Source organism: Mustela erminea, chromosome X (genome assembly GCF_009829155.1).
Source record: "Mustela erminea isolate mMusErm1 chromosome X, mMusErm1.Pri, whole genome shotgun sequence".
In the NCBI taxonomy this organism is placed as follows: domain Eukaryota; kingdom Metazoa; phylum Chordata; class Mammalia; order Carnivora; family Mustelidae; genus Mustela; species Mustela erminea.
The window spans coordinates 125,072,325-125,098,470 of record NC_045635.1 but is presented as its reverse complement, the minus strand read 5'-3'; the positions used below and the strand labels follow the sequence as shown (position 1 = coordinate 125,098,470).

The 26,146-nt window shown below is 51.5% G+C and overlaps 1 protein-coding gene across 3 annotated transcripts; it reads left to right on the top strand.

Moving 5' to 3' along the window:
• Window positions 1–1,913: 1,913 nt before the first annotated feature.
• IDS (iduronate 2-sulfatase) lies at window positions 1,914–24,596 on the top strand. Of its 3 annotated transcripts, none has more exons than XM_032330016.1 (10): window positions 1,914–2,163; window positions 2,616–2,752; window positions 3,382–3,559; window positions 7,222–7,310; window positions 8,865–9,065; window positions 10,561–10,731; window positions 14,587–14,713; window positions 16,842–17,015; window positions 20,016–20,207; window positions 21,378–24,596. In XM_032330016.1, the coding sequence occupies exons 1-10, from the start codon at window positions 2,067–2,069 to the stop codon at window positions 21,431–21,433; spliced, it is 1,422 nt and encodes a 473-aa protein (XP_032185907.1). In that variant the 5' UTR covers window positions 1,914–2,066; the 3' UTR covers window positions 21,434–24,596. The 3 variants fall into 3 exon arrangements, with proteins under 3 accessions (XP_032185907.1, XP_032185906.1, XP_032185908.1); XM_032330017.1 differs by having other exon boundaries at window positions 1,915–2,163; window positions 20,016–20,195; window positions 21,375–24,596; XM_032330015.1 differs by having other exon boundaries at window positions 20,016–24,596.
• Window positions 24,597–26,146: the final 1,550 nt, after the last annotated feature.

The window sequence follows — 26,146 nt, the reverse complement described above, 5'->3', positions numbered from 1 at the left end:
CCAGGGCCTGGATGCGGTTGGCTCTGGAAATGCTTCCCAACTTGAAAGGAGTCCACGAAAGAATAGACATTTTTGGAGGCAGGAACTGTGTGTGACTTGCTTCATTCCCTTCTTTGGTTAACCCTGGGGTTTATTGAATAATTTTTTTTATCAGTGGCTTTTTGGTATAACGAGGTCCTCAGTTCACAAGCTCGGGCACAGGAGACATCTGTTGCTATGAGAAAGTATTACAGATGCCAAGGAAAGAGGAAGTAAGAGAAAATTTCTAAACAGCCACTGGAGTCTTTGGGGACACCAGGCTCAGAGTGTCCAGAAATATGAGGGCCATACTTTTGAGAGGGAAAGGGTAAGACCCTGAGCGGCCACCAATTTTTAGGGGAAGTGTCAGGATGAAGACAGACAGCTGAGGGGCCCTCTGAGGCCTGACAGCTTGGGTCCTTGGCTGGAGCCGGCCCACCCTGAGGGACTTGGCATGCTCCGGTCTGAGGAGTGCAGGCAGAAGCCGCAGCACGGCTCCCCAGGCTCCCATGCGAACAGCCACACAGGCTGGCGCCGGAGGAAACAGCAATGCAGTGAGGCAGCATCTGGGAGCAGGCTGCATGCGGTGACCAGGCTCTGGCTCCCTCCTGAGGAAGCAGGCCTCACATGGAGACCCACCCTGCTCCTCCACTTCCTGGGTGTGTGTCCTCTGTTAAGTGATGGAGCCTCTTTGTGTTTTAATTTCTGGCTCTACATGGTGCTGCTGTGAGGAGAGAGTTAGCATGTCACCCAGAGGGTGAGTCAGAGGCTCCAGGAGAGAGGGACAGTGATGTCCTTCTTGACCTACAGTCCCAGGCAGACAGTGAATGATTCTTGCCTTGGAAGGCCTTAGGACTCTCACTCCTCCCGTCTCCGATGCCTTCCCGATCCATCTCCAGTTCTCTGCCACCAGACCAGTCTCTGTGCTGTCCCTAACACCGTCACACAGGCTCTCCACAATGGCTGCTTACTCTGCGGGAGCACCCGCTTGCAGTCATCCCTGTGGCTTGCTCCCTCACCTCCTTCAAGTTTCTGTTCAAATGTCACTTTCCTAGTGAGGCTTTGCCTGGCCACCCTACAGACAATGACAAGCAACTCCACCTTGCCTTATTTTTGTCCAGACCGGGCATGCCCACTGCCATTCTTTGTTGTTTGTTTTTGTTTTTGTTTTGCTTATTTATTGTATGCAATTTCCACCAGGGCAGGGACTTAGAATACCTGAGCCACCAACAGGGCTTCGTAGACATATCTGCGGTACTTAATAAGTACTTGTTGAACAAATGCGTAAAAAGGGGGATCCTTTTAGGGGCGCCTGGGTGACTCAGTCCTTAAATGTCTGCCCTTGGGTCAGGTCATGGTCCCCGGGTCGTGGGATGGAGCCCCATGGGATCCATCCCCGCATTAGGCTCCCTGCTCAGAGGGGAGCCTGCTTCTCCCTCTCCCATTCCCCCTGCTTGTGTTCCCTCTCTCGCTCTCTGTCTCTGTCAAATAAAGGAGTAAAATCTTTTTTTTTTTTTTAAAGGGGGTCCTTTTAGATGGAGGAAGGGTTGCATTGGAGAACTGCAGCATTTGGGCTGGTCTGCGAGTGAGTGTGACTTTTACGGTGAAGGGAAGGGCTTCTAGGTGGAAGGCAAAACAGGAACAAAGGCAATGAGGCAGAAAACTGCTGGTTAAGGACAGTGGTTGCATCGCAAATCTTTAGAAACACCCGGAAAGATTCTCCAGGGAGCTCCCCAGCAAGGTAGCTGCCCGCGGCCAGGCGGTTCAGCATGCGGCGCGGGCTCGGCAGGACCCGCGCTCCAACCCCGGCCCCGCCCTCTGAGGCTGGGATCACGCGCAAGGGCCTCGGGAACAGCCAGGCCCCGCCCCTCTTAGGGGCGGGGCGGGGACGAGGCACGCAGGCGCACTAGCTTCCGGGCCTCTGTGCCCCGGCCGGTGGGCCGGCCGCGGCCGCTTGGTGCAGAGGGCGTTGGCGACGCGGGGCCCGCGGCCGGCCCGTCCGCCGCAACCTGTCACCGTCGCCCCAGAGTGGCCGCGTCTGGGCAGAGATGCCGCCAGCCGGCTGGTGCCCGCTTTGGCTTGGCTTGGTCTTGGCCTCAGTCTGCACCTCCCTTGAGTCTGCGGCGTCCAGCAACTCGACCACAGGTGCAGTCCTGGCCCTCGCTCAGATTGCGGGCTCCCCACCTCCTTTTCTGGCTGCATCCATCCTTATCTTCCCGTCTCTGTCCCATCCACTGTTCCTTCTGACATTCATCCTTCCTTTCCTCCCACCCACGATCCTTTCTACCCCCACCCCCATCCATCTTTCTTTCCTTCCCTAAATTCTTTGCTCCCCTCTGTCCTTCCCTCCCTCTCTCTCCCCCTCATCCGGGCTTGAGGCCATGCTCAGAGCCTAATTCTGCCACCCAGAATTGGGGTTTCTTCTGTGCACCCACTCCCAGCCTCCCTGCCCTAGTCTCCCCCTCCCTAGCTTGGTTGGCTGGGCTGTCCAGGGTGTGGGGGCCAGCCTGGGGCCACTCAGTACTGGAGCAGCAACCATGGGTGGGGGTTCATTGTCAGTGCAGGCGATCTCACTGAGGTCCCTCCCTTCCATACAGCTCCTCTGAATGTCCTTCTGATCATCGTGGATGACCTGCGCCCTTCCCTGGGCTGTTACGGGGACAAGCTGGTAAGGTCCCCAAACATTGATCAACTGGCATCCCACAGCCTCCTCTTCCAGAATGCCTTCGCCCAGGTATGTCTGGGGACCTATAGGTGTGGTTGCCCGGGGGATGAAGTCCTTTCAGCATATGGTTAGATGGCCCTGATGGTGCCTGGCAAATCCTTATTAGAGGGAAGCATAGTCTGGAAAATGGCAGTAGAGAAAACCTGGTTGTGTACTGGCAAGGAAGCTTGTGCCTCCAAGTTTGGGCAGAGGTTGTCCCTTGACCCTAAGATGCCTAAGGATGGCCCTGGCCAGCTTTCTTCCACAGAAGGATTTGCCTGGTGCTGAGGATGAAGAGGGTGTTGCCGAAAGCCGCTCTCAGGTCTGCTAACCGACCTTGGGCAAGCACCATGCTCCTTGCCATGGTGACACTCATGGGGCTGCCTTTAAGCTTCTTGCCTCTGTGCACCTGTGAGACGCCATCACATAGGACCCAAACATCTGCTTGGTAGGGTGGGGGCTGAGTCCTTTCCTGCCTCTTTGTGGATACTTACTCCTGGTGTGTGAACGAGGCCCTTATGCCACTGGCTGGCTTTGATCTGCATGACTCAGCTGCCAGGCTGTTTTGCTAAGGACTCTTCAGGTTGCCTGGTTACCTTTTAGCATCCAGACTCTGTTTGCCTCTGAGAATATTTCCCTCTGCTTCTTCTCCCTGACAGCAAGCAGTGTGCGCCCCAAGCCGTGTGTCCTTCCTCACTGGGAGGAGACCAGACACCACCCGCCTGTATGACTTCAATTCCTACTGGAGGGTACATGCTGGAAACTTCTCTACCATCCCTCAGCACTTCAAGGAGAATGGCTACGTGACCATGTCGGTTGGAAAAGTCTTTCATCCTGGTACTGTTTGGTGTCCAAAATCTGGATTCCTCTGTGTTTTGTGCCCATGGGCTGGAATCCCCCTCTGGAGGTAGAGCTGGCTTTGCAGAGGCCTGCTGGGGCTGAGGGGACACCTCCTTAGTCACTGGTGTCTTGGTACAAAATCCTACTTCTCACTTTAGCTTCATGTTCTTACCAAAAGTGAAGAAGTGTAGTAGGCCACTGGTCACAGTGCCATTTGGTTCCTTCGGCTTCTCAGGCAGAAGGAAGGATGCTGGCTGGGGAGGCAGCAGTGTTGGGTGTGAGTCTAGCTCTGCACCTGACTGATTCTCTGTGCCCCAGGAACCCCGTCAGTAAAGGGAGACCAGGGTGGTATTGAAGATTTGCTAGTGCAGAGGCAGCAGTTGGGCGGGGTTGCCCATCAGCTGTGAGTCAGATTAGCAAGAGCGGTGCAAGCTGACGCCCAAGGCCTGAATGGTGTTGGGGGGGGGCACCAGGCTGACTTGCAGCACGGCCTGATAAACTGGCTCTTTAATGCCAAAATGAGAATGCTGAAACACTCTAAAGACTTTAAAAGTCTTTTAAACTTTAAAAAAGACTTTAAAACTTTTTAAAATACTTATTTGAAGTAATGCATGATTATTTGACAAAAAGGGGGGGGAGTATAAACTGAGTATAAACCCACTGAAGGGGGTTGAAGTTTGATGTTCCCTTATTCCAGGCATATTCTTTTTCCGATTTGAGATTTTCCTTTATATACAGTTTTATGCTGTGAATGTTTTTTTTTTAAAGATTTTATTTATTTGACAGAGAGAGAGAGAGGGAGCTCACAAGTAGGCAGAGCAGCAGGCAGAGAAGAGAGGGGGAAGCAGGCTCCCCGATGAGCAGAGAGCCTGATGCGGGGCTCGATCCCAGGACCCTGAGATCATGACTGAGCCAAAGGCAGAGGCTTAGCCCACTGAGCCACCCAGGCGCCCCTGTGTTGTGAATGTTTTAAACAAACTTTTTCCCCTGTGGCTGCCCTTCATACAATCATTTTTTATTTTATTTTATTTTTTAAAACTAATTTATTTATTTGACAGAGAGAGATCACAAGTAGGCAGAGAGGCAGGCAGAGAAGAGAGGGGGAAGCAGGCTCCCCGATGAGCAGAGAGCCCGATGCGGGGCTCGATCCCAGGACCCTGAGATCATGACTGAGCCAAAGGCAGAGGCTTAGCCCACTGAGCCACCCAGGCGCCCCTGTGTTGTGAATGTTTTAAACAAACTTTTTCCCCTGTGGCTGCCCTTCATACAATCATTTTTTATTTTATTTTATTTTGTAAAACTAATTTATTTATTTGACAGAGAGAGATCACAAGGAGGCAGAGAGGCAGGCAGAGAGAGAGAGAAAGAGAGAGAGAGAGGAGGAAGCAGGCTCTCCACTCAGCAGAGAGCCTGATTGGGGACTCAATCCCAGGACCCTGAGATCATGACCTGAGCTGAAGGCAGAGGCTTAACCCACTGAGCCACCCAGGTGCCTCTTGGCATATCATTTTTAACAACAGCACAGTCATCTCACATACAAGCCACTGTACTTGAGTGTCATGTTGATTTCAGGTCTCCATTGTCACACGTACTGCTGGAATGAATGCCTCTGCAGAGGGAACCGGTGGGCAGTGGCCCCAGGGATCCAGGCTCCCGGGTTCCAGTCCCAGCTCTGCCACGTCATTGTTGTGCACTTGACCTTGAGCAGATCGTTCTTCCTCTCCGCTTCAGATTAGTTCTCTGGCAAATGAGTCATAGCTGCTTGGATTACTCCCAGGGTAGCGTCCCAGTTCCGGTGGTTCAAGGGTGTGAGAGTGGGTTGAAAGCCCACTTCATACGATGGTCGTGCTTATTGCTAAGGGCGATGACTTGAACATTTTCAGTAGCTTTCCTTTTGCTCGCTGGTGACACAGGCAGGCTCAGCAGCCTTCCAGAACCCAGCTGGCCGGTCCTGGTTGAGGATAACACTTGGCTGGGCTAAGTCAGGCCAGGTTTTGGAAAGAGAATCGGTCAGGAATCCTGTCATGTCACCAAAAGCCCACCGTCCGAACTTTCCGCAGTTGGCGCTTACATCCTGGACAGCCTTTGCCTGAGCACAGCAGGAGGGGAGAGACAAGTTCGGGGAGAAGAGGAAGTAGGGCCGAAGGAAGGCCATGTTTCAGGAAGGGAGGCTAAGGAAGGCCCGAGTGGCATTGATTCTTAGGTTGTGAAGTCAGGCGGTCAGCCGTGTGTCTTGGCCAGAGAACGAGAGCGTTGCCTGTAGTCCTCGTGGAAACGTGTTTTTCGTCTGGGAGGTCTCTGTTCTCATGACCTTGTCTGTGAGGCAGGGACTCGTTCAAGGAAAACGGCAGCCCCCGTCCACCCACTGCCAATTCCCTGCCAGTTCCGGTGCTGCCGCTCGTGCAGTCCCTCCTCAGCAGCAGGCGCGGTGGGTTTTATCATTTTTATCATCATCCTCATTTCCCGAGGAGGAACTCGAGGCTTGCAGAAGTCAAGCAGCTTGCCCAAGGTTGCGTGGGTAATAAGGGGCAGTGCTGAGATTTGAACCTGGGTCTGTTGGCCTCCTTTGCTCTTTCTTTTTTTTTTTTTAAAGGTTTTATTTATTTATTTGACAGAGAGAGAGAGACAGATCACAAGTAGGCAGAGAGAGGCAGAGAGGGAGGAAGGGAAGCAGGCTCCCTGCCTAGCAGAGAGCCCGATGCGGGGCTCGATCCCAGGACCCTGAGATCGTGACCTGAGCCGAAGGCAGAGGTCTAACCCACTGAGCCAGCCAGGCGCCCTCCTTTGCTCTTTCCACTATACTTGCTGTGTTGGTAAGCCCGCCACCCACTGCCCCCTTCCCTCTGGTGTCGCTTTGCTGGTGCTCCCTGGTGGAGCCCCGACGGTCACTGTGCCGGTGACGCTCTTTCCCCTGTGGCTCTACCGACACCGCCCTCCCTGCTCCTCCTGTCTCAGCGCGCGAGGCGGCCCTTCCCTTCCGCTCCCACACAAGCCTCTCTGAGTCTTCATGGCCCTCACTGCCCATGCTACCTCGGCCCACCACCTCTGTGGCTTCCGCACTCACACAGCACTTCTGTTCTCTAGACAGCTGGCCGTCCTTCTGTAGCTCACCGTTCTTTTCTCCTCCCGAATAGACGACAGACTGCTGAGCTTGGCAGTGGGTTTCTGCTTCATGAATGAGCACTGAACCTGGGGTCCTAAGGCCTGGATTTGAGTCCCAGCTCACTCACCGTTCCGTGGTTGGTGTCAATCAAGGCACTGGCCTTCTCTGAGCCTCCCCTTCTGCAGCTGGCCTTCGGTGGTGCTGCGTCTGTTCTGGGGGAGAGGCTCCATCCTGTGAGGGCTCTGTGGGGCCGCAGCGTTGGAGCCCGCTGGCTGAGCCTGCCCTTCTGGGTTTCTTCCGTACAGCTTTGCATGAATCGCCAGGGCTCAAGGGACCAGGAGGTCACATGCTCAGTACTCAACTAGAAACCTAGAGAGTTGGCTTTCGTGGGGACTTCTCATCATCTTCCTGAGCTCTTGATTTTATAGATGAGGAAATAAGTCCCCAAGAAAGGGGTCATACTTCTGTAGTTGCTCACAGAGTTTAAATTTGGGGCGGGGAAGGCATTGAAGGACGCTTCAGTTTTATTTAATGACTTTCTTTTCTCCCCCTTCAGGAATATCTTCCAATTACAGTGATGATTCTCCATTTAGTTGGTCTGTTCCACCTTATCATCCCTCCTCTGAAAAGTATGAAAACACCAAGGTAACGATGTGAAAAGGGCACTGTTCTGTAGAGGAACTGTTGTTTCCTGTCTGGCAGGATTCAGGTTAACTGCTGCGTATACGCCACTTCTTTCAAGCTGGTTTTATAGTGAAGTTTGTAGTTTTTGTCTGTGATCATGACTTGGCAGAGACAGATGTTGGGATCTTTTTTTTCTAAAAAAGATTTATTTACCTGATAGAGAGAGAGTACAAGCAGGAGGAGCCACAGGTAGAGGGAGAGGGAGAAGCAGGCTCCCTGATGTGGGGCTCGATCCCAGGACCCCAGGATCATGACCTGAGCCGAAGGCAGGCGCTTACCTGACTGAGCTACTCAGGATCCCCAGAACTTCATTGCTTTCTTTTTTTTTTTAAATACCTTTCTTTTTTTTTTTTAAATTTCTTTTCAGCATAACAGTATTCGTTGTTTTTTGCACCACACCCAGTGCTCCATGCAATCCGTGCCCTCTCCAATACCCACCACCTGGTTCCCCCAACCTCCCACCCCCCGCCCCTTCAAAACCCTCAGATTGTTTTTCAGAGTCCACAGTCCATTGCTTTCTTTTTATAGATTTTATTAAGTAATCTCTACATCCAGTGTGTGGCTCTAACCCACAGCCTTGGGATCCAGAATTGCATGTTCTGCCGACCAAGCCAGCCAGGTGTTGCAAAGCCCTGTTACTTTTTATAGTGAAATGGTATTCCGTTGTATGGGTAGAATGCATTTTTTTTTTTTTATCCATTCATGAGTTGTCAGACACTTGGGTTATTTCCACTCTGTGGCTACTATTGATGGTACTGCTGTAAACATTCGTGGACGTGTTTTTATGTGGCCTAGGTTTTCTGTTCTCTTGGGTAGAATTGCTAGGTCAAGTATTTGTGTAGATTTAGGTTTTCATTTTTCTTGCTGTCCCCTCAGGTGTGGAATTGCTGGGTTACATAATGACGCCCTGCTTAACTGCTTGAGGAACCATCAGAGTGTTTTCCACAGCGCTCCATTTCACACCCCCGGTGGCCCTGTGTGAGGGAGGGGTCCAGGCTCTTGCCATCCTCACCAACACTTGTCATTGTCCAGTTCTAAAAATTCTAGCCATCGTGGCATGTGTGGGACAGTATCTCATTGTGGTTTTGATTGGTTTATCTGTGATGAATAATGACACAAAACATCTTCACATGTGCTTGTTGGCCATTTATCTATCTTGTCTGGAGAGAGATCTATTCAGGTCCTTTGCCCATTTTTAAATTGGCTTTATTTAAAATTATTGAGCCAGAGACAGATTTGTTTTGATCATTAGTTTCCATGGGTTTCCTTTAATTAATTGTGACCTGGAGACAGAAGATTAACAGCAAGAAGCGAAGTGCTGGTGGGTTTCTGGCCTCTGCCTAGGAAAGAGGAGATGCTTCTCTGTCTTAGCTCTCCATCGTGCATGCCTGGCCAGCACCCGTGAGGTGGGCTTTGAGGGCTGCTGCTGTGAATGCGAAATCCATTGTGTATGCCCCTTCGTGACTTCTCTTCTTTGCATTTAAAGAGCTGACTTGCACTGTTTTGTCTTGAAAGACATGCAGGGGGCCAGATGGAGAACTCCATGCCAACCTGCTTTGCCCCGTGGATGTGGCGGATGTGCCAGAGGGCACCTTGCCTGACAAGCAGAGCACCGAGCAAGCGATACGCTTGTTGGAAAAGATGAAAACATCGGCCCGCCCTTTCTTCCTGGCTGTTGGGTATCATAAGCCGCACATCCCCTTCAGATACCCCAAGGTGAAGAGCTGCCGGAGGGCTGACCCCACACCTCTGTGACAGCTCTGTCATTTGTTACAGGAGGGGTTGGTTTAGTGGGGGCATGTCCTGCCATCCCTGGTCACTGGGGCTGCTTGATGGCACCACTGTACTTAGTGCCATGAAGATGGAATCAGAGGTTGAGGCTAAAAAGTAGACTTAAGGCACGTAAGAATCCTGTTGGAAATGCTTGGCTTCCTCCCTCCCCAGTGAAAGGTTTTATTCTTTTCCTTGAACTTGGGAACACGTATTGGGTTGGATGGGAATATCAACGTAGAGAAGTCAGCCAGAGCTGGCCGCCAACGGCTGCAGTTAAGGGACAGTCCTTGGGGCACAGTTCCAGGGAGGGGCATCTCAGACCCTTCCCACATAGGGCACTGCATTGCTCGGTGCAACCCTGAATGCTGTGCTCTCCTGTCCATCATTTAGAATATATGGTCCCTTCTTTTTAAAAATCTTTTTCAGTTTCTCCCTGTTGTGTCTTCCCTGGGCCTGAGCAGCCCATTCTTTTGAATTTTTAAAGGATGCCCTTCATTCGTGGTGGGAGTAGGGAGCCGAAGGCGTGCTCTTTGATGCTTTGATAGATTGGCCCAGGGCCAATCTCGCCTTCCTAGCTGGATCTGTTCCCCTTTGATGGTGGGAGACTCATTTCTGCCTCTCATGCAGACAGGAGCTCCCCTAGCGGGCCTAGCTCCTCTCCGTAGCAAGGCCTGCTTGCAAGGTTGGCCTTTGGCTGGCTTTTGGGAACGTGGATCCTGGGAGAGTTCGCACCACTCCCCAATCGAGGAGTGGCTCTCTGTGCCTGCACTGTTTACGAATGGCCCTGCTCTTCTGCATGGAGTCTGTGGCGTCGATCTGTGCCGGCAGAGGGGGCCTGGGCGGGCAGCCCCGGTAAATAGCCCGTGTGCTGAGGCTCTAATGAGCTTCCATGGCAACAGCCTCTCATGCATGTTGTCACACCACTCATCACCGGGAGAATTAAGCACATCCTGTGTGACTTCACCGGCAGAGGATTCTGGAAGCTTGTGCCTGGTTTTCCCTGGACTTTGCCCATGTGGCTTTGCCCTTTGCTGATTGTGTGTGGTAGCTGCAGGTAGGACTGTGTCAAGTTCTGTGAGCACTCTCGGGGAGTTGCCAAACCTGAAGGGGGTTTTGGGAATTGAACACACCCCATCCACCCCTTTCCAGCTGGATGGGAGGTAGGCAGTGGGGACATTGATTTGTATGAAAAAAGAGAGGTGTTGCTGCTCGGTTTATAGGAAACAAGTGGCATGATTTCATTACCATTGGCGTCTTGTGAAGTGACCTTAGGCCTGCCCTTCAGGTAGGGGGAAGTACCTGGGGAGTGTCAGTGAGCCACCATGTAAACGCATCCCCGGCTTGGAGAAGAGGCAATAGGGAGACTGGGAGAGTCCCAGCTTTGTGCCTTTGCCGCAAGAATGACAGCCTGGTGTCTTTGTGCGCTGTTCCCCCCAAGGAGTTTCAGAAGCTGTATCCCTTGGAGAACATCACCCTGGCTCCTGATCCCCAGGTCCCTGCTGGCCTCCCTCCTGTGGCCTACAACCCCTGGATGGACATCAGGCAGCGGGAGGACGTCCAGGCCTTGAACCTCAGTGTGCCCTATGGCCCAATTCCTGTGGATTTTCAGGTACCAACGGCATATTTGGGGGAATTGCTGGGTACTTAATGGCATGGCATCATTGGTGACACCACTTTGCTCAGTAGACACCGCCCCACCCATGGTGTCTTACTGAGACTCTTCTCTGTGCCAGGTGTCTCATGAGGCTCTGGGGCTGGGGGTGGTCTGGAGGAATTTAGGGTTTGGGAAGTGCTGGGTGGATATCGTCGCCCAGGCCTTGTCTCTTGCAAAGCAGGGGAGCATCTGGAGGTTTGGTGATTGGCTGGGTGTGAGCCCTGGGAGAAGGAGGAGGCTGGGACACCCCGTCACTAAATCATGGGAGATGCTCTTTAATCCACGTGACTGTTCATCAGCTCTAGAGTGGTGGGCGGCTCCCCTGCAGCCCAGAATGTTCGGTTGCACGGCCCCTCTGGGGGAAAGCCTACGCAGGCACCCATCCCATTCGAGGGGTGGTGCGGGGGGTAGGGCTTTGACACAGAGGGGGCAGGGGCACCGAAGTGGCCAGTGCTATCTGGATGTTGCAGTTGGAATAGCTGCAGAGTTCAACTCCTCAGCGGACTCGTTAGTCACCCTCTCCCTGGAGTGCGGAAAACACGCCGACCAGCACTCTTTCTGGAATATTCCACATGCAGCCCTGCCCTTCGGTCACTGTGTGAAGACTCCATAGGCAGCCTGCAGTGGAAGGTAGAGGGCAGTGGTCTCAGAGGGTGCTTCCTGGACCCCCTGCATCCTAATCCCCATGAGGGCTTGTCGGAAGTGCAGACTTAGGGGACTGGGAGCTGGAAGTGGGGCCTGAGGACTGGCATTTGTAAGGGCAGCCCAGCAGTTCTGCTGGCACACGGAAGCCTGTGAGCACTGCCATAGGGTACGGTTCAAAACCAGATGAAAGATCCAGGCGTCTCTTGCCACTCAGAGCTGTTTGGATAGTGAGGGCTTAGGGCTAGGGACTGTGCGCCCCTCGTGTCCGTGGGCCTCCCTAGGTTCGCCTGGCGGTGGTGAGACTTGGCAAAGGAGCGGATTCCTCCCGTGGCTCCATCCCCGACTTCCCATTACGGGGTTTCTGAGAGCAGGCTTGTCTGAGTGGCATCTCTGAGGCTGCACCTGGAGGCCTTGTTAGTGACGGTCGCTTCAAATGTCCCTTTAAAATGGACTGTGTCCCAGGAAGGGTGCTCCGTGTTTTCTGTGTGCCCTTCCCTCCAGTCCCCATGGAGGCCGAGTGAGGTTGGTGACCATCGGGTCGTCCAGGTGGGGAGACAGCGGGGAGGTGTGATAACTTGCCCCAGAGCATGCGGATGCGGCCTTGGGGAGTCTGAATTCCCTCCCGGACACACGGAATGCCAGGGCCTTGTGCTTGGTCTTACTGACTCAGAACAGCCTGGGTTCCAATTCCCGTTCTCCCCGACACCAGCCGCACAGCCCCCGGGAAGGTCCCTTGAGCTCTCTGAGCCTGTTTCCTTATCTGTAAAACAGAAATGAGGTGGTGACAGATTTCCAGCAGGGAGCTCAGCGAATGTGCAAAAGCGTCCAGGACACGTGCCTTCCTCCCTGCCATGCCCCTGCCCACTGCTGCTGTCGCTGCCCAGAGGACCTCCGTGGTGTGCTCGTGTCCTGCTCCCTGCCCCACATGCACCTGGAGCTTGGGCCCTGCTCACGGCTGTCTCTGCCTAGGCCGCATCTGCCCGCACTCTTGAGCCTCTCGGTTCTGCCCGCACTCTGGCTCTGCTCCACAGGAGCCAGTGACCTCAGGGCTCAACCTCGGGCCTCCCAGGCTGGCTCCTCCCTGGGTTGCAGTCACCACCCTGACCACAGTCTCTTCTCACAGCTGCCTCACTCCACATGCTCGTTCCCCACCTGCCTCCTGGGGATCATGGTTGGGGACTTCCTTATCCCGGGTCTAGGTCCCCTCCGGGCTTCCCTCCTGCGCAAGTGGCATTCTGTTCTCACCAGCCCCCTGCTGCACTTGTGCCCCGATGACAGGATGGTCCGGCCACCATTCCGCTCTCAAGCCCAAGTCTCGAGGCTGCTGCGCTGAGTCCGTGTGGTGCTGAGGTGGACACACACGGGCCCAGCCTCCAGCCCTGCCGGCCCATCCGCGAGGGCTTTCTGCTCAGGACTTTGGGCCCGTTCGGCTGCTCTGAACTCTGCACTCTGAGCCGCTCGCCTCCCGTCCTCTATGCCCCTCTCCTCCGTCTTTCAGCAGATGATGACGCTGTGCCCTCACCTGCCCTTCAGGGCAGAAGGAGTGAAATGTGGCCTTAGCGTCCGCCCGTTCTTCATTCGCTTCTGCCCAGCCGCCTGCCTCCCCAGCCCACTCAGTGCTCTCACCGAGGTCAGCACTGACCCCCGTGGCAAATGAAATTCCTCCTTGTGGGTCCTACCTTCCCAGAGTCCCTGCTGCTTTCTCAGTGTTGGCCGGCGCCACTCCTCCTGGACATGTCCTCCGCCTGGACCCCCTCCGCCCCCCTCTACACAGCAGACCTCTCTTTCTGTGTCTGCTGCTTCGGAGGCTCTGTCCAGTGGGTCAGCCCCAGGGCCTCCACTGGAAGCTTTCTTCCCCTTCTCCCCTCCTGTCCCAGTCTGGCTCCTGATTTCAGACACGTCTGTCCACTTGCCCCTGAGGGTCATTGCCGCACCAGTGCCCATGGAGACCTCTGCCTCACTGGCTCCTGGGGCCGCGCCACCGCTGCTGCTGCTCCTCCTTGTGCTCCCCCAGCCACTGAATGGTGCCGCCCGCTGAACCAGCAACCTGAAGTCAGCCTGGGAGTCCTTATCTCCTTCCCTGCGGGCTCTCCCCGTGCCCCCGCCCCACCCCGCCCCCCCCACACTTGTGCTGGTTGTCCGCGCCTTCCTCCCAGGTCCGTGTTGCCCTCTGGCTCCATCTGCAAGTCTTTCATGACCACCCGAGTGGGTCTGGGTTTGATTTGTTCATGCAACAAGCGTCCGTGGAGCTGCTCCTGTGTGCCCAGCGTGGATTTAAGGCTGTTCATCTCAAGCCCACGGCAGGTGCTCTGGGCTGTGGTCAGACTCTCACTCACGTGCAGCCCAGGTTGCATCATCTTGCCTTGAATCACCTCGGTGCCTCCCTTGCTCTTCTCCTGCCTGCTGGGAGGTCAGTAGACACGAGCCTCACATGACTGCCACCGTCTTTGAGGACAAGCAGTTGCTGTCCTGCTGGGTTAAAAAGTAGTTAAAGGAAAGTGGATGTTGTCATGGGCTCAGTTGTGTTCCTCAGAAACTGGAAGTCCTGACCGCCTGCACCTCAGAATGGGGCCTCGTGTGAAACTAGGGTCATTGCAGATTCATTAGTTACAATGAGGTCATACTGGAGTCATAGGATGGGTGTCCCTCTAAGAAGAGGAGAGAGACACATGCGGGAAGAAAGCCATGTGTGGATAGAGAGAGAGATTGGGGTGATTCGGCCACATCCCAGAACATTTCTCTTGTTCTGAGCCCCCTGGTTTCTGGTCCTTAAGGAAGGAGTACAGCTTCATGGGGTCCTTGGCGCCCCCCCAGCAGAGTTTGGAATGACGGGGGATGTGCTTCAGTTTACGTGGTCATCTCCTGGGACCCATAAGAACAGGTGAAGGAGACACAAAGGGACAGTAAGTGGCGCATCTGTCTGCTGTGACCTGTGCCCTACAGTGAAATCTGATTTGCTTAAAAAAGAATCCTCCTTTTGGATCTGCCATGGATCCCGGATTTCACCAGGAGCATGGGGACCCAGCGACTCAGATGGTGGGGAAATGTGCTTTACGTTTCAGCGGAGAGTCCCGGGCGTCAGTGGAGGCGCACTCAGGTGACAGCGCTCTGTGCGTGCTACTGCGGTTCAAGTCACACTCACTCTCCTTCTCCTTTACCGTGCAGCGGAGAATCCGTCAGAGCTACTTTGCCTCCGTTTCATATTTGGATACACAGGTTGGCCACCTTCTGAGTGCTTTGGATGATCTCCAGCTGGCCAATAGCACCATCATCGCGTTTGTCTCTGATCATGGTAAGCATTTTCCTGTGCCCTGGGGAGTCGATCAGGGCAGCTGGACTTCTCTGGGAAATGTGCTTTTCTAGATTGCCTTAAACAGAAGCGTGTTCTCTTTCAGGAATCAGCAGTACCCCAAGTCTGGGGTCTTGGGGTGATTTTCTGATGGCCTGGGACCTTTCTCCATAGAGGCCCAAGGACCATGTTGGATGCTTGGGTGGGGACCTCGTAGCAACCTTTTTTATCCTTGATGAACGCAGCACAAACCCTCAATTTGTGTGGGGAGCCCTTTTAAGCCATGCATCCAATCTAGAGGCTTGGAGGGCATTTAGTTTTTCTTAGGAGGATCCAGAACAGTCCTGGCATGGCCCAACAAGGCTCTCAGACCTGACTTTACTCCTCCACCCCCAGTGCCAGTGTTCTCTCTGTCAAGAGCCTGGGGCTGGCAAGGCTTTCTCTCTTTTCAGGCAGTCTCCCACTTTTTCCAAGAATGGAAACAATTTACTTAAGATTCTTCTTAATTTGAAAATTTTTAACATGTCCAAGAATCGAGAATAAACAACAACCTCCAGTCCCCATCATCCTGCTCCCCAGTTACCCACTCCCAGGGGTCTTGTTTGTCTCATCCTCCCCCCTCCCCTAGCCCCAAGCTCTTTTCAAGCAAATCCCAGGTTGTTCAGATTTCTGAATAGTATCTCCAAAAAATTAAGCTCTTTTAAAGTATAACCGTACTACCATTATCATACTCAGGGGACAACAGTTCTTGAGTATCGTCAACTGTGCAGTGGGATGGTATCAACCTAGAGTCATTGTAAAAAGGAAAAGGCATAGAGCATGTAATGTAGGGCGAGAGCAGCCTGCCCTCTCATCCCACCTGCGCGGAGCGAGCTGTTGCTGGCAGACCTGGAGGCTGTCTTTAACCTTTGGTTGTGGATATACACATGGCTGTGGTGCATGTCCGCGTGAGTGTGTATGGAATATATAGTCACGGAACAAGGCGGGATTGATTGTGCTTATCAGCTCTTTGGTCCCCTCGTTTGCTGGTTGCATTTAATGTCATAGACAGTCCTCCGTGTGATTTCTCACGGGCCTACCTTAAGCCTTGTCAAGACCTACATTACTTTGTTATGTACATAAGTGTCATAATGTTTCGCTGTCTCCCTAATGGTTCGCCATCCACTTCTGGCCTCTCTTGTCAGTGCTCAGTTTCCTCCTCCAGTGCGGACAGAGGCCGCTGCGCCTGTGAAGGAGGCAAGGCCACTCAGAAGCTCTCTTTGCGCGGAGGCAGCTGCATTGATTCCAAATGGCCCTTCTCGAACGGCCCTCCTGAGACTCCCTGCCCCCTCACCACAGAAGCCTCTCCAGTCCATACATGGCGGCTTTATGTGGCTTTGGTTATTTTGTAACATGAAATACTCAACGTGCAATCTCTCTCTTTTTTTTTTTTAATATCAAAAAGGGCACTCAGATGGAACATTAGACGTTTCCAGGGGGAGCATTCAAGCTGTCTTGCGCAAGGAGAGTTTTCAGTCCGGGTGAAGAGGGTTGTATTTTTCATGAAGGTTAAGGGCCTGGAATCAAGTTCTATTTTTTTGGTCTGTGGTCTATTTTTTAAAATGGAACAAGTTATCCTTGCCTTATAAAATGGGAGTGAGTGCAGTAGCGTCACTGCTCATGGTTTGGGGGCACACGCCCTTGGGTGGAAAACAGCCCCGGTGGGACTTGTGTCCAGAGAAGGCAGCACAGGACAGTGGCCCTGCCCCGGCCCCCGCCCTGTCAGGAGGAGCCCCTCTCGGGAGGGGAGGCCTGGCCTATGTGTGGGCTGGGGGGTAGGGGCTGGGCCCTGGGAGCCCGAGCTGGCCGCAAACGTCAGTTGCTTTTAAAGAAGATAGTTTTGTTTTGGGAATTTAGTATGGGTTTTTTTTTTCCCCCTTTTAGAGGTTTCCTCATTCAAGAAAGATGTCTAACTTCAAAGAAAGCAGTATTTAGAGAAATCACCTTTTTTGTGGTAATCACAGAGGAATTCCTTCTCTGTGATGAACTTTGCTTCCTCTGGTTTCTACAACAGGGAATGAAATGGCATCGAAAATGAACGAGCAGTGATGTCATTATTTGTTTTCTGTTATTTTGTGCTTTTATGAACCAGGGTGGGCTCTCGGTGAACACGGAGAGTGGGCCAAATACAGCAATTTTGACGTCGCCACTCGCGTGCCCTTGATGTTCTATGTTCCTGGGAGGACAGCTCCGCTTCTGGAGGCAGGCGAGAAGCTTTTCCCTTACATCGACCCTTTCGATTCCATCGTGGAGTTGATGGAGCCAGGTATAAAGTATGCTGAAGTGATATTGCTTGATAGGAGACTCCCTGATGCATAGCCACGGGCTTCCTCAGTCCATCTTCCTGTCCAGGGTCGGCACTCCTGAGTATCTATGGGTCTGGGCCTAGAGGAGCCTGGAAGAGGGGGAGGGACAAAGGAGTAGGTGGCATCCCCAGGATGAGGAGGACTGTCGTGCCAGAGACCACCGTGTGCTCCGAAGCTCAGAGGAAGGGGTTGGCCGACGGCTGAGCAGCACAGTGAAGGGCGAGTTTGCTTTGACTTCCATGTGCTGGTCCATCCCAGCCTTGAAGGCGACCCTGATGCCTTTCTTTTCTAGGCGGAAACCCCCAGGCCTGCAGTTCCTTCACAGTAGTGGTGGTAGACCCACAGTTATCCTGGTCTCTGCCTTCCCCAAAGCGCCAGCTTGAGAAAGCATTTCCAGAAATGCCCCTGCAATGAGATATCCCTTGCGGCTGCATGGGTGACCTGTGTGGGTTCTTTGTTCTCTCCTGAGGTGATCTGCTTAGCACAGAGACAAGTTGTGTATGAGTTAGAGTACTTTTTCTATGAACTCTGTGAAACTAGGTTGCCCACTTTTTGGGCTTCTGCATTTAATCCATCTAAATCCATTTAACATCTAAATCATGCCCTTTATGTCAATTTCTGTTGATATTTTTTCTTTTTTTGGTTCTGGCCCATCATTCTGGTCTTCATGGATCTTTCCAGATTTGCTTTACATGGCCCAGTTTTATTTTCTCTACATTTGAGTTTTGTGTGCTTCATGCTCTGTCTTCTTTCAAGTCATCTATAAAAAGCTCGAACCATAGGCATGATTATAGGCCTCTGCTTGCTTGGAGGAATCTGACAGGTTGAGATGGTTTTTTGAAAGTTTTCTGGGGACATGTTCAGCAAGTTGTAAATTCATGTAGCTGTACTGTTCCTAGTTTATTTCCCAGTTTTATCTCTAGCCTCTGTCTCTTCCCTGAACTTTGGACTGGGACTTCCAACAGCCTGTTTCACTTGGCCAGTCGAGCTTGGGCATGCCCCAGGCTAAGCCTTTCTTTTCCATCCTCTTTCCCCTATCAGGGAATGGCCGTGCTCACTATGGAGTCCTCCCGGCCCCTGCCTGTCTCCCTCCCTGCCCGGCCCCTGCCCCTGCCTGTCTCCCATCCTCCATATGTGAAACGTAGTCTGTCTGCAAGCCTCTCGCTCTCCATTCAGTCTGGCTATACTGCTTCTCGCCACCTCACGCTGCCACCACGGGTCATACCACCCCGTGTCCTGCTGGATTCCTGCAACAGCTTCCCGAACTCTTCCTACTTGGTCCCCCGGAGTTCTTCCTCCTCACAGTAGCCAAAGTGATCCTGTTAAAACTTGAGTAAGGTGGTGTCAGTGCCCTGCTCTGGAGCCTTCTATGCTCCTGTCTCTGAGTGAAAGCCCTTATAGTGGCCGACAAGGCCTGACATGATCTGGGCCTCCATTTCTCCTCGACCTCATCTTTTTACAAGCATTCCAGGTAACTGTGTTGGGCAGCAGCCCACAGTCTGGATTTGTCTCATCGCTTCCTCATGACTAGATTCAGGGTAAACATTTGAGACACGTGCACTACACGTGAGCTCGCGTGCTCCCAGTGTGTCACAGTGAGGGCACTTCACGGTGGCCTTTGCCATTGTCAGTGGTGCCAGATTTGATCACCTGATGAAGGTGGTCAGGTCAACCAGGTCTTGCCATTGTAGAAAGTATCTTTTTTAAGCTTCTTTACCTTTTTTTAAAATTTTTATTTTACTTATCAGATGTGTCAGAAATAAAATTGGGCCGTGTAAAGCAAACTCTTAAAGATCTAAGAAGGCCAGAGTGTTGGCTCAAAGCCCATGGTTTTAACGGTGATATAAAGCATAGGATTAAGACTTTAAAGATGGACCAACCACAGTGAGGTGTCGTTTCATTCCCATTTGCAAAATAGATAGAAATCTACAGCACTGGCATGGTGTGGAGAAAGGGGAACCCTCCCGTTGCTGGTGGGGAGGTAAAATGGTGCAGCCACTATGGAAAGTGGCTTCGTGGGTCCCCACAAAGTTACATGTAGGGTTACGGTGTGACTCCGCAATTCCACTACTAGGTAGATATCCCATAGAATTAGACATAGGTATTCAAGCAAAAACTTGTACATGAATGTTCAGTAGCCACAAGGTGGAAGCAACCAGCATCAGTTGCTGGGTGAATGGAGAAGCCACATGTAGTCTCTCTGTGTAGTGGTGTGTTACTCAACCTTAAGAAAGGCAGGGCATTCTGACATCTGCTACAGCGTGGGGGAACCTTGAGGACATTGTGCTCAGAGAAGGAAGCAGTCTTACAGGGACAAAGACCGTGTGATTGCACTTAAAAGAGATCCTGCAAGGAGCCCCCCAAAGTAGGATAGCGGTTGCCAGGGGCTGGGGGCAGGGAGGAGGCGATGGGAAGGGCGTGTTCAATGAGGACAGATCACAGGTGAAGAAGATGAGAAGCATTGTGGGCACGGACAGTGGGGATGGCTGCATGGCACCGTGGATGTTTGCGGTGCTACTGAACAGGACGCCACGGCGTGGTTAAGACGGTGAATGTGCTGTTGTTTGCAAGCTCCCATGATCTCAAGGGGATATGCTGACCTCCAGAAGGGAGTCCCTGCACGGTGCGACCGCTGAGACTCCGAATATCCTGTCCCCCCAACCGAGTTTTACCCAAAAGATAGGGCTTCTGTTGGTGATCCTTGCCAGAATCAGTGATTACACGGGTGGTTCCCAAATTACACGTAGTTTTTACAAGTGCCAACTGGCTGCAGGCATCTTCATTTTGCATACTCCTGTGGGGGGAGGTCCGAGCTGGCGTTGTTCCTGAACTCATGGGCCCAAAATAAACGCAGAAGGAGAAAAGAACCTGTGGAGCCCAGACGCACTCCCTTCCTTAGGCTGTGAGCTGTGCGGGCTTCTGTACAGTAGTGCATTCAGCTGGATCGGTTCCCGTTTCAGGCCGGCAAGTCACGGACCTCGTGGAACTTCTGTCTCTCTTCCCCACGCTCGCGGGACTTGCAGGACTGCACGTGCCGCCTCGCTGTCCTGTTCCCTCATTTCGTGTGGCGCAGTGCCGAGAAGGCCAGAGCCTTGTGAAGTATTTCCGATTCCAGGACCTGGACGAGGACCAGTACCTTCATGGTAATCCCCGTGAGTCTATTGCCTATAGCCAGTACCCCCGGCCTGCAGACTCTCCCCAGTGGAATTCTGACAAGCCGAGCTTAAAAGATATAAAGGTCATGGGCTATTCCATACGCACAATAGACTATCGGTACACTGTGTGGGTTGGTTTCAATCCCCGTGAGTTTCTGGCTAACTTTTCCGATGTCCACGCAGGGGAACTGTATTTTGTTGATTCTGACCCTTTGCAGGACCACAACATGTATAATGACTCCCGGGGCAGAGACCTCCTCCAATCACTGATGCCATGACCCCGGCCAGCCGGGGAGGAGGGCAGCTGTCACATGCTCCCTTGCAGCTGGGGAGAGGAGGCATTAGAGCTGGTCACTTGGTGATCATCCATACTATTAGGAGCAACCCGAGGGGTAGGCACGCAAAGCATATGTCCCCAGCTTGACCCAAGAATATGTGATCGCCTAACGTTTTGATTCTTTATTAATTTGAGTCTTTATTAATATCCACTTGGTAATTGGACTGGGGCGAGGCTGAACCGTTCTTTCCTTTTTGGGGCAACCACAGCCTGTTTATTGAGTGGGTAAGTGTAAAGGGAACAACCGAAATCTGTCATGCTTTTATCCATTGAGCCCATAATAACCAAACACAACACTGTACTCAAGAAATACTGTAATTACCTCTGGAATCTAGTGCATTTCAAAAAGTAACCATATGTCACATTAGGTTTCACACAAAGTCCCTGGTTCTTTTGTTTATGATTTAATAATATATTTAACCAAATATATTCAAAGTATTATATCAGTATTTCAGGTTTCAGGTTTGTAAAATGTGAAGTTAAATAATAATGCTAGGCGCTAAGGCCTTAAAGTCTTATCTTCAACTTTTGTTAATAAGATTGCATGTTTTCCAAAATCCAAAGATAAAATATGCATGAAGCGACTAATGTAGAATTTCTGCATCAAATAAATGATGCTAAGTCAACTAGAGGCATGAGATATTTGGGAAATTCAGTTAGAAATGTTCAGGAACTTCTGGCCCAAATAGTAATTTGTTAGCAAGTAATATGACCATTAACCTCCAAGATCACCTATTGAAAGGCCCTGTTATTCACGGTGGAAAATATTTAAAGGTGTCACTGTATCCACGAATCAAGTAATTCAAAACTGTTGTGTTCTCCTTCTTCGGGAATGGTTGGTTGCAGGTATACATTTATCCAGGAGGCAGGAAATAATCTTCTTTGAATAGCTGATTAAAGACAACATTAATTTTACTAAATTCTGAATTATTTTGAGAATTGTGAAAACTTCACTTAATATATTAGGTAATTTCTAATCCCCCAGAACATAGTTTTGTATTCCCTAAATATGAAAGTAACCAGAAACGCAGGTGGTAATTATAATAAGCTTAGCCTACATCATCTTTAAAAAGGATGGGATAATCACAACTCATATTTGTAACACGTGGAAGTTGATCAGTTATCAGCACTCATCAGAGGAGTCAGCCACATTCTAAATAAACATCTTACATTGTCCTGTATCAAAGTGAGTAATTTCTAGTAATTCTCTTTACAAGTGCTTCAGTGTTTAAAGGTAAATGTTTGTGAAAGAATACTTATGTGTATTGTAACAAAAAAGGCAAGATATTATTGTAAAAGAAGACTTCAAATCAGTAATTTCAGACAGTGCTTTTTTTTTAATTAATTAGTTCACAACAGAGGCATATATGGTAGCACAACGATCTCCTAAGTGATTAAGTGACTTAGTGTCTTGGCAACAGCAGTTTCTAGTTGAAGAGTGAAGGGCCCTATTCATCTCTCCTGATCCCGAGGCTCATCTTTCTTCTGGAAGTCTTGGCTTATACTAGTAGATGGGGTCCCTGGGCCTTTTATTTCTCCTTTTCATCCCCTTTATCGGTCTCATCACTTCCACTAAGACTTTTACAATCTGGTCTGGAAATTCCTCATGCCATCTTTTCAGCGTGTTGAGCTTTATCTCCTACTCCCTGGTTAAGATGAGAAGTTTTAACACGGGCTTTTCTTTCACGTGCGTCTGTTGGCCGCAGTGCGTACACTTCGTCCTGGTTCACTTCTTGAAGCACAGTGTTATCAAAAATGTCCCAGTTCTGCTCTTGCTGAAGTCGCAAACTGACCTGTGTCAGAGAAGAGGGAAGTGACAGCTACGTTGGGGGTGCGGCTGCCGTTTTGGCAGTAATTTGCCTGCCCGTGTGACCAGAGCCGCATCTGGGGCCTTTGTGTGTCCCTCTGTCTGTGCTGGAAGTCCTTCTGTCTCCTCTTTTCTGTGCGAGGACCCAGTGTCCGAGCTGATTCTGGGGCGCCGGTCGCTCTCGGCCGCCCTCCAGGCTCTCTGCCGTTGGAAGCAAAGGCTGAGTTGCCCGCCGGGCGGCCTGCTTTCCCGATCCTGCTTTCCCGATCGGCTCACAGGTTATGCGTGTTCACTGTTTTTGACCCTGAACGCAATGTAGAGCCACCTTTTCTTCCCTTCTGCACGTCTCCCACACATGTTGGAATGGACAGCCACTTTCTGGTTTTCAGGCGTCAAAGCTGACCACGCTCCTCTGGCCTCAGCCTGGAGTGTGCATGTCTCTATGGTCCCACACAGCCTTTCTTGGCCCGCCGAGCTGGACGTGTGTTCCTCATGGTCCCCTGGGCACTTCCTTGTTATAAAGCCCATTTCCCTCCAGCAGTGGTTCTTGCATACAGTTCAGAGGAAACCAGAACTAGCGAGCACAGAAATTTTGTGTGTCCCTGTTTCAGTGGCCCCCAAGCAGGATGAGCCAGAGTCGTGCAGGGCCCCCACCCGCAGAGTTGCTGCATCCTCGCGGCTGGAGGGGGGGCTGAGAATGTGCATTTCCTGCAGATCACGCTGCTCTCCTGAGACCACACTTTGAGAATCACCGCCCCTGGGTACGTGCTGTCCAGTGGCCACTGGGCACATGCAGCCATTTAAATGAATTCAAATGAAATAAACGGTTCCAAAGCAGAATCTCAGTGAGGCTTGTTGTATTTCAAGTGCTCGTCAGCCTGACATGGTTAGCAGCCGCCATCCTGGAGAGCACAGATCTAGAACCTTTCCATTGTGGTAGAAAGTGGAAAGGAGCTGCCCTACACTCACTCTGAATGGAAGCCGGGTCTACCCAGCCGTGGGCAGGTTCCTCCTGGGGGCTAATTGTCCACCCTGTGTGTGCATGCAAAGGCTGTTGGTTTGAGGCACACCACAGGGAACGCCCTCTGGCCCTCGGCGCTCCCCCCTCCAGTGCCATTGCCATCACCAGCCCTCTCACCACCTTCCTGCCTAGCTTGCCCCCCCTCCTCTTTCCTCCCTCGCTCCTGAAGAATCCACGTGTCTTCCTGAACTCCCTCTTAGACCCCGCCCTCTGCGAACACCGCCAGTGCCTACTACGGGGTCCACACCGACCTTCGCTGAGCAGTCAGAGTCTTCCCTGGCTCCACAAAGCCCCTTTCCTCGGCCGACCAGTGTGCACACTGGTCCCTGACTCTTCCTTGCCGATCCCTGCCTCCCTGCACCCCACCCCCAGCTTCTCCCCTTCCCCCTCTGTTCATGACCATCTTCACGCCCACTCCCCCACCCCTGCCATCTCCAAGAGGCTGCGCTCTGTGACTCTAGACCGTGGTGTGGCATGGCGTGGCGTGAACTGACCGGGAACATCGCTGAAGAGTCTTGTGACCACTTTGAAAAAAGGTATCCCCTTCTGAGCAAAAAGGTAAAGTGTTAATCATAGAAAAACTGGAAAACAGAAATGTACTAAAAGGCAAGAAAATGCACCAGTACTTTGCCCCAAGATGGTCACTTAATATCTTGCCTTCTTTGGGCTATGAATTTTTTTACATTGCTGTGATCATCCTGTGTGTTTTATCTTCCAGTTTTATATTCTTTTTATCACTAAATATTATATGTGGTTACTAAAATTTCTGCAAAGATGCTTTATACTGGTGGTGATGTATTTTCTTGTGTAACTTTTTTCATAACTAACCTAACCTTCTTTCATTGAAAATTCAGCTTATTTCCAAAATTTCGGTATTGTAAATAATGCTGTGATGAACAACTTTGCAAATGAAATGTTTTTATGTATTTCAAATTACTCCCTTGGGCTTGTCTCTTGGTGCCAAATTGTTAAAAGCTTCTCTATTGGCCCTTCTTCCCACTCTCCTGCAGCTTAGGGTGGTAAAACTAGAAATAAAGCAAACAAATATATAAAACAGGTGAAAGTGGTATCCTGTTTGAGCTTGTAACTCTCTGCTTATCCGTGACCTTGATCATTGTTCTCTTTGTAAAACTGTTGGGTGTTTATATTTCCAGTCCTGTGAATTTGCCTTTAAATTTTGGTTATTGGTTTCACTTTTTAAAATAAACAAATTGCTCTTTTCCTGTCTGATTTTTTTTCCCCGTTAAACATAGAGACCCTTCCCCATCTGGAGATTGAACAATATTAATTTTCCTTTGCTGTTTTTGTGGTTCGGTTTTATACTTCATCGGCCCCGTCTCTTCAGCCATTAGCAGAGTACTGTATGCTCGTATAAAATGTGGAAGATGGGGAAAATGGTGAGGGTGAAAAGCAGAGCACCTTCCAGAATACAGCCGTTGTGACAGTCTTGCATTTCTCTCTGCTGTTTTTCCTGCCCACATACATATGTAGCCATAAGGACATTTGTGTCTTTACATAGATGAAATCTATCACATCCAATCCTGTATCCTGCTTCTGTGATCTAAAATAACATTACCGAGGCGCCTGGGTGGCCCACTCGGTGGAGCGTCTGACTCTTAATTTTGGCTCAGGTCGTAATCTTGGGATCGGGCTCCGTGCTCAGCCCAGAGTCTGCCTGTCCCTCTCCTCTGCTCTTCCCTCCTCCCTGCTGCGTGGGAGGCATAAGGGAGGTCAGCTTTTTGCCATCATCAGAGAAATCTCGCCCTCTGTAGCCAGGGTGAGTCTCCTCCAGCCACCTCGCTCATCTCAACACACACTCCAACATTTTTAAGTGATTAAGGCTGAGCATGTACTCCAAAATAATTAGAAGCAGAGATTGGGATGGAGAACTGTGTGCCCATGTTCACAGCAGCGTTATTCACAATAGCCAAAAGGTAGAAGCAACCCAGGTGTCCGTGGCGGGGGGCGGGGGGCGGGGGGTGAATGGAGAGACCACGTGTGGTCTGTACAATGGAGCATTCCTCAGTCTTCAAAAGGAAGGAAACTGACGTGTGCTACAACATGGATGGCCCTTGGAGATACTGCTCTAGGTAAAGGCAAGCAGACAGAAACTGATGAGTACTGCGTGACTCCACTTCTGTGAGTTTCCTACAGTGGTCTAATTCATGGGAACAGAAAGTAGAATGGTGGTTAGCAGGGGCTGGGGAATTAGTGTTTAATGGGGACAGTGTGTGAGGGGCTTTGGGTGTCAATTCCCGAATGAAGCTCAGCCCCTTCTTGCCCAAGTCCAGCCTGCAGACTACAGCTTCTTTGAGGAATCTCTTCAATTCCGGCCGGGGGTCCGGCAGGCATTGAACTAGAACCCAGCTGGCCTCTTTGGCTCCACCCAGTATCTCTTTTGGCTGGAGGCACAGCCCATTGTGGTGGACCCTGCCGTCAGCCCAGCACTCTCCCTCCCCGGGGCACTCGGCATCCACTTACCTCTCCTGGACAGTCTCTCCCCTACACACGAGGGCTTGAAGCCAAGAAAGTTGTCACTAGTCGGTGCCCTTGGATCGCCTACGGCGTTGCTGTGATGGGGAAGAGCCCCCACTGCTCTGGGCACTTGCCTCCCATGTGCTCCGGAAGCTCCACTTAGCTACCCAGTGGGGCAGATGCTGCTTTCCTCTTGGGTGTCTGCTGAAATCTAGGGGGTCTGATGTGATGGAGAGCCCATCCTCAAGGGCTTTGCTCGGGGGCTGTTACTCCGTGTCCCATCCAGCATTGCTGGC

What these genes read in the sequence shown, in the direction of transcription:
- IDS (XM_032330015.1), top strand. Translation starts at nt 2,067, where the DNA reads ATGCCGCCAGCCGGCTGGTGCCCGCTTTGGCTTGGCTTGGTCTTGGCC. An exon ending in TCCCCTTCAGATACCCCAAG is followed by an intron (nt 9,066 to 10,560) that starts GTGAAGAGCTGC and finishes GTTCCCCCCAAG; the next exon opens with GAGTTTCAGAAGCTGTATCC. An exon ending in CGCGTTTGTCTCTGATCATG is followed by an intron (nt 14,714 to 16,841) that starts GTAAGCATTTTC and finishes TTTATGAACCAG; the next exon opens with GGTGGGCTCTCGGTGAACAC.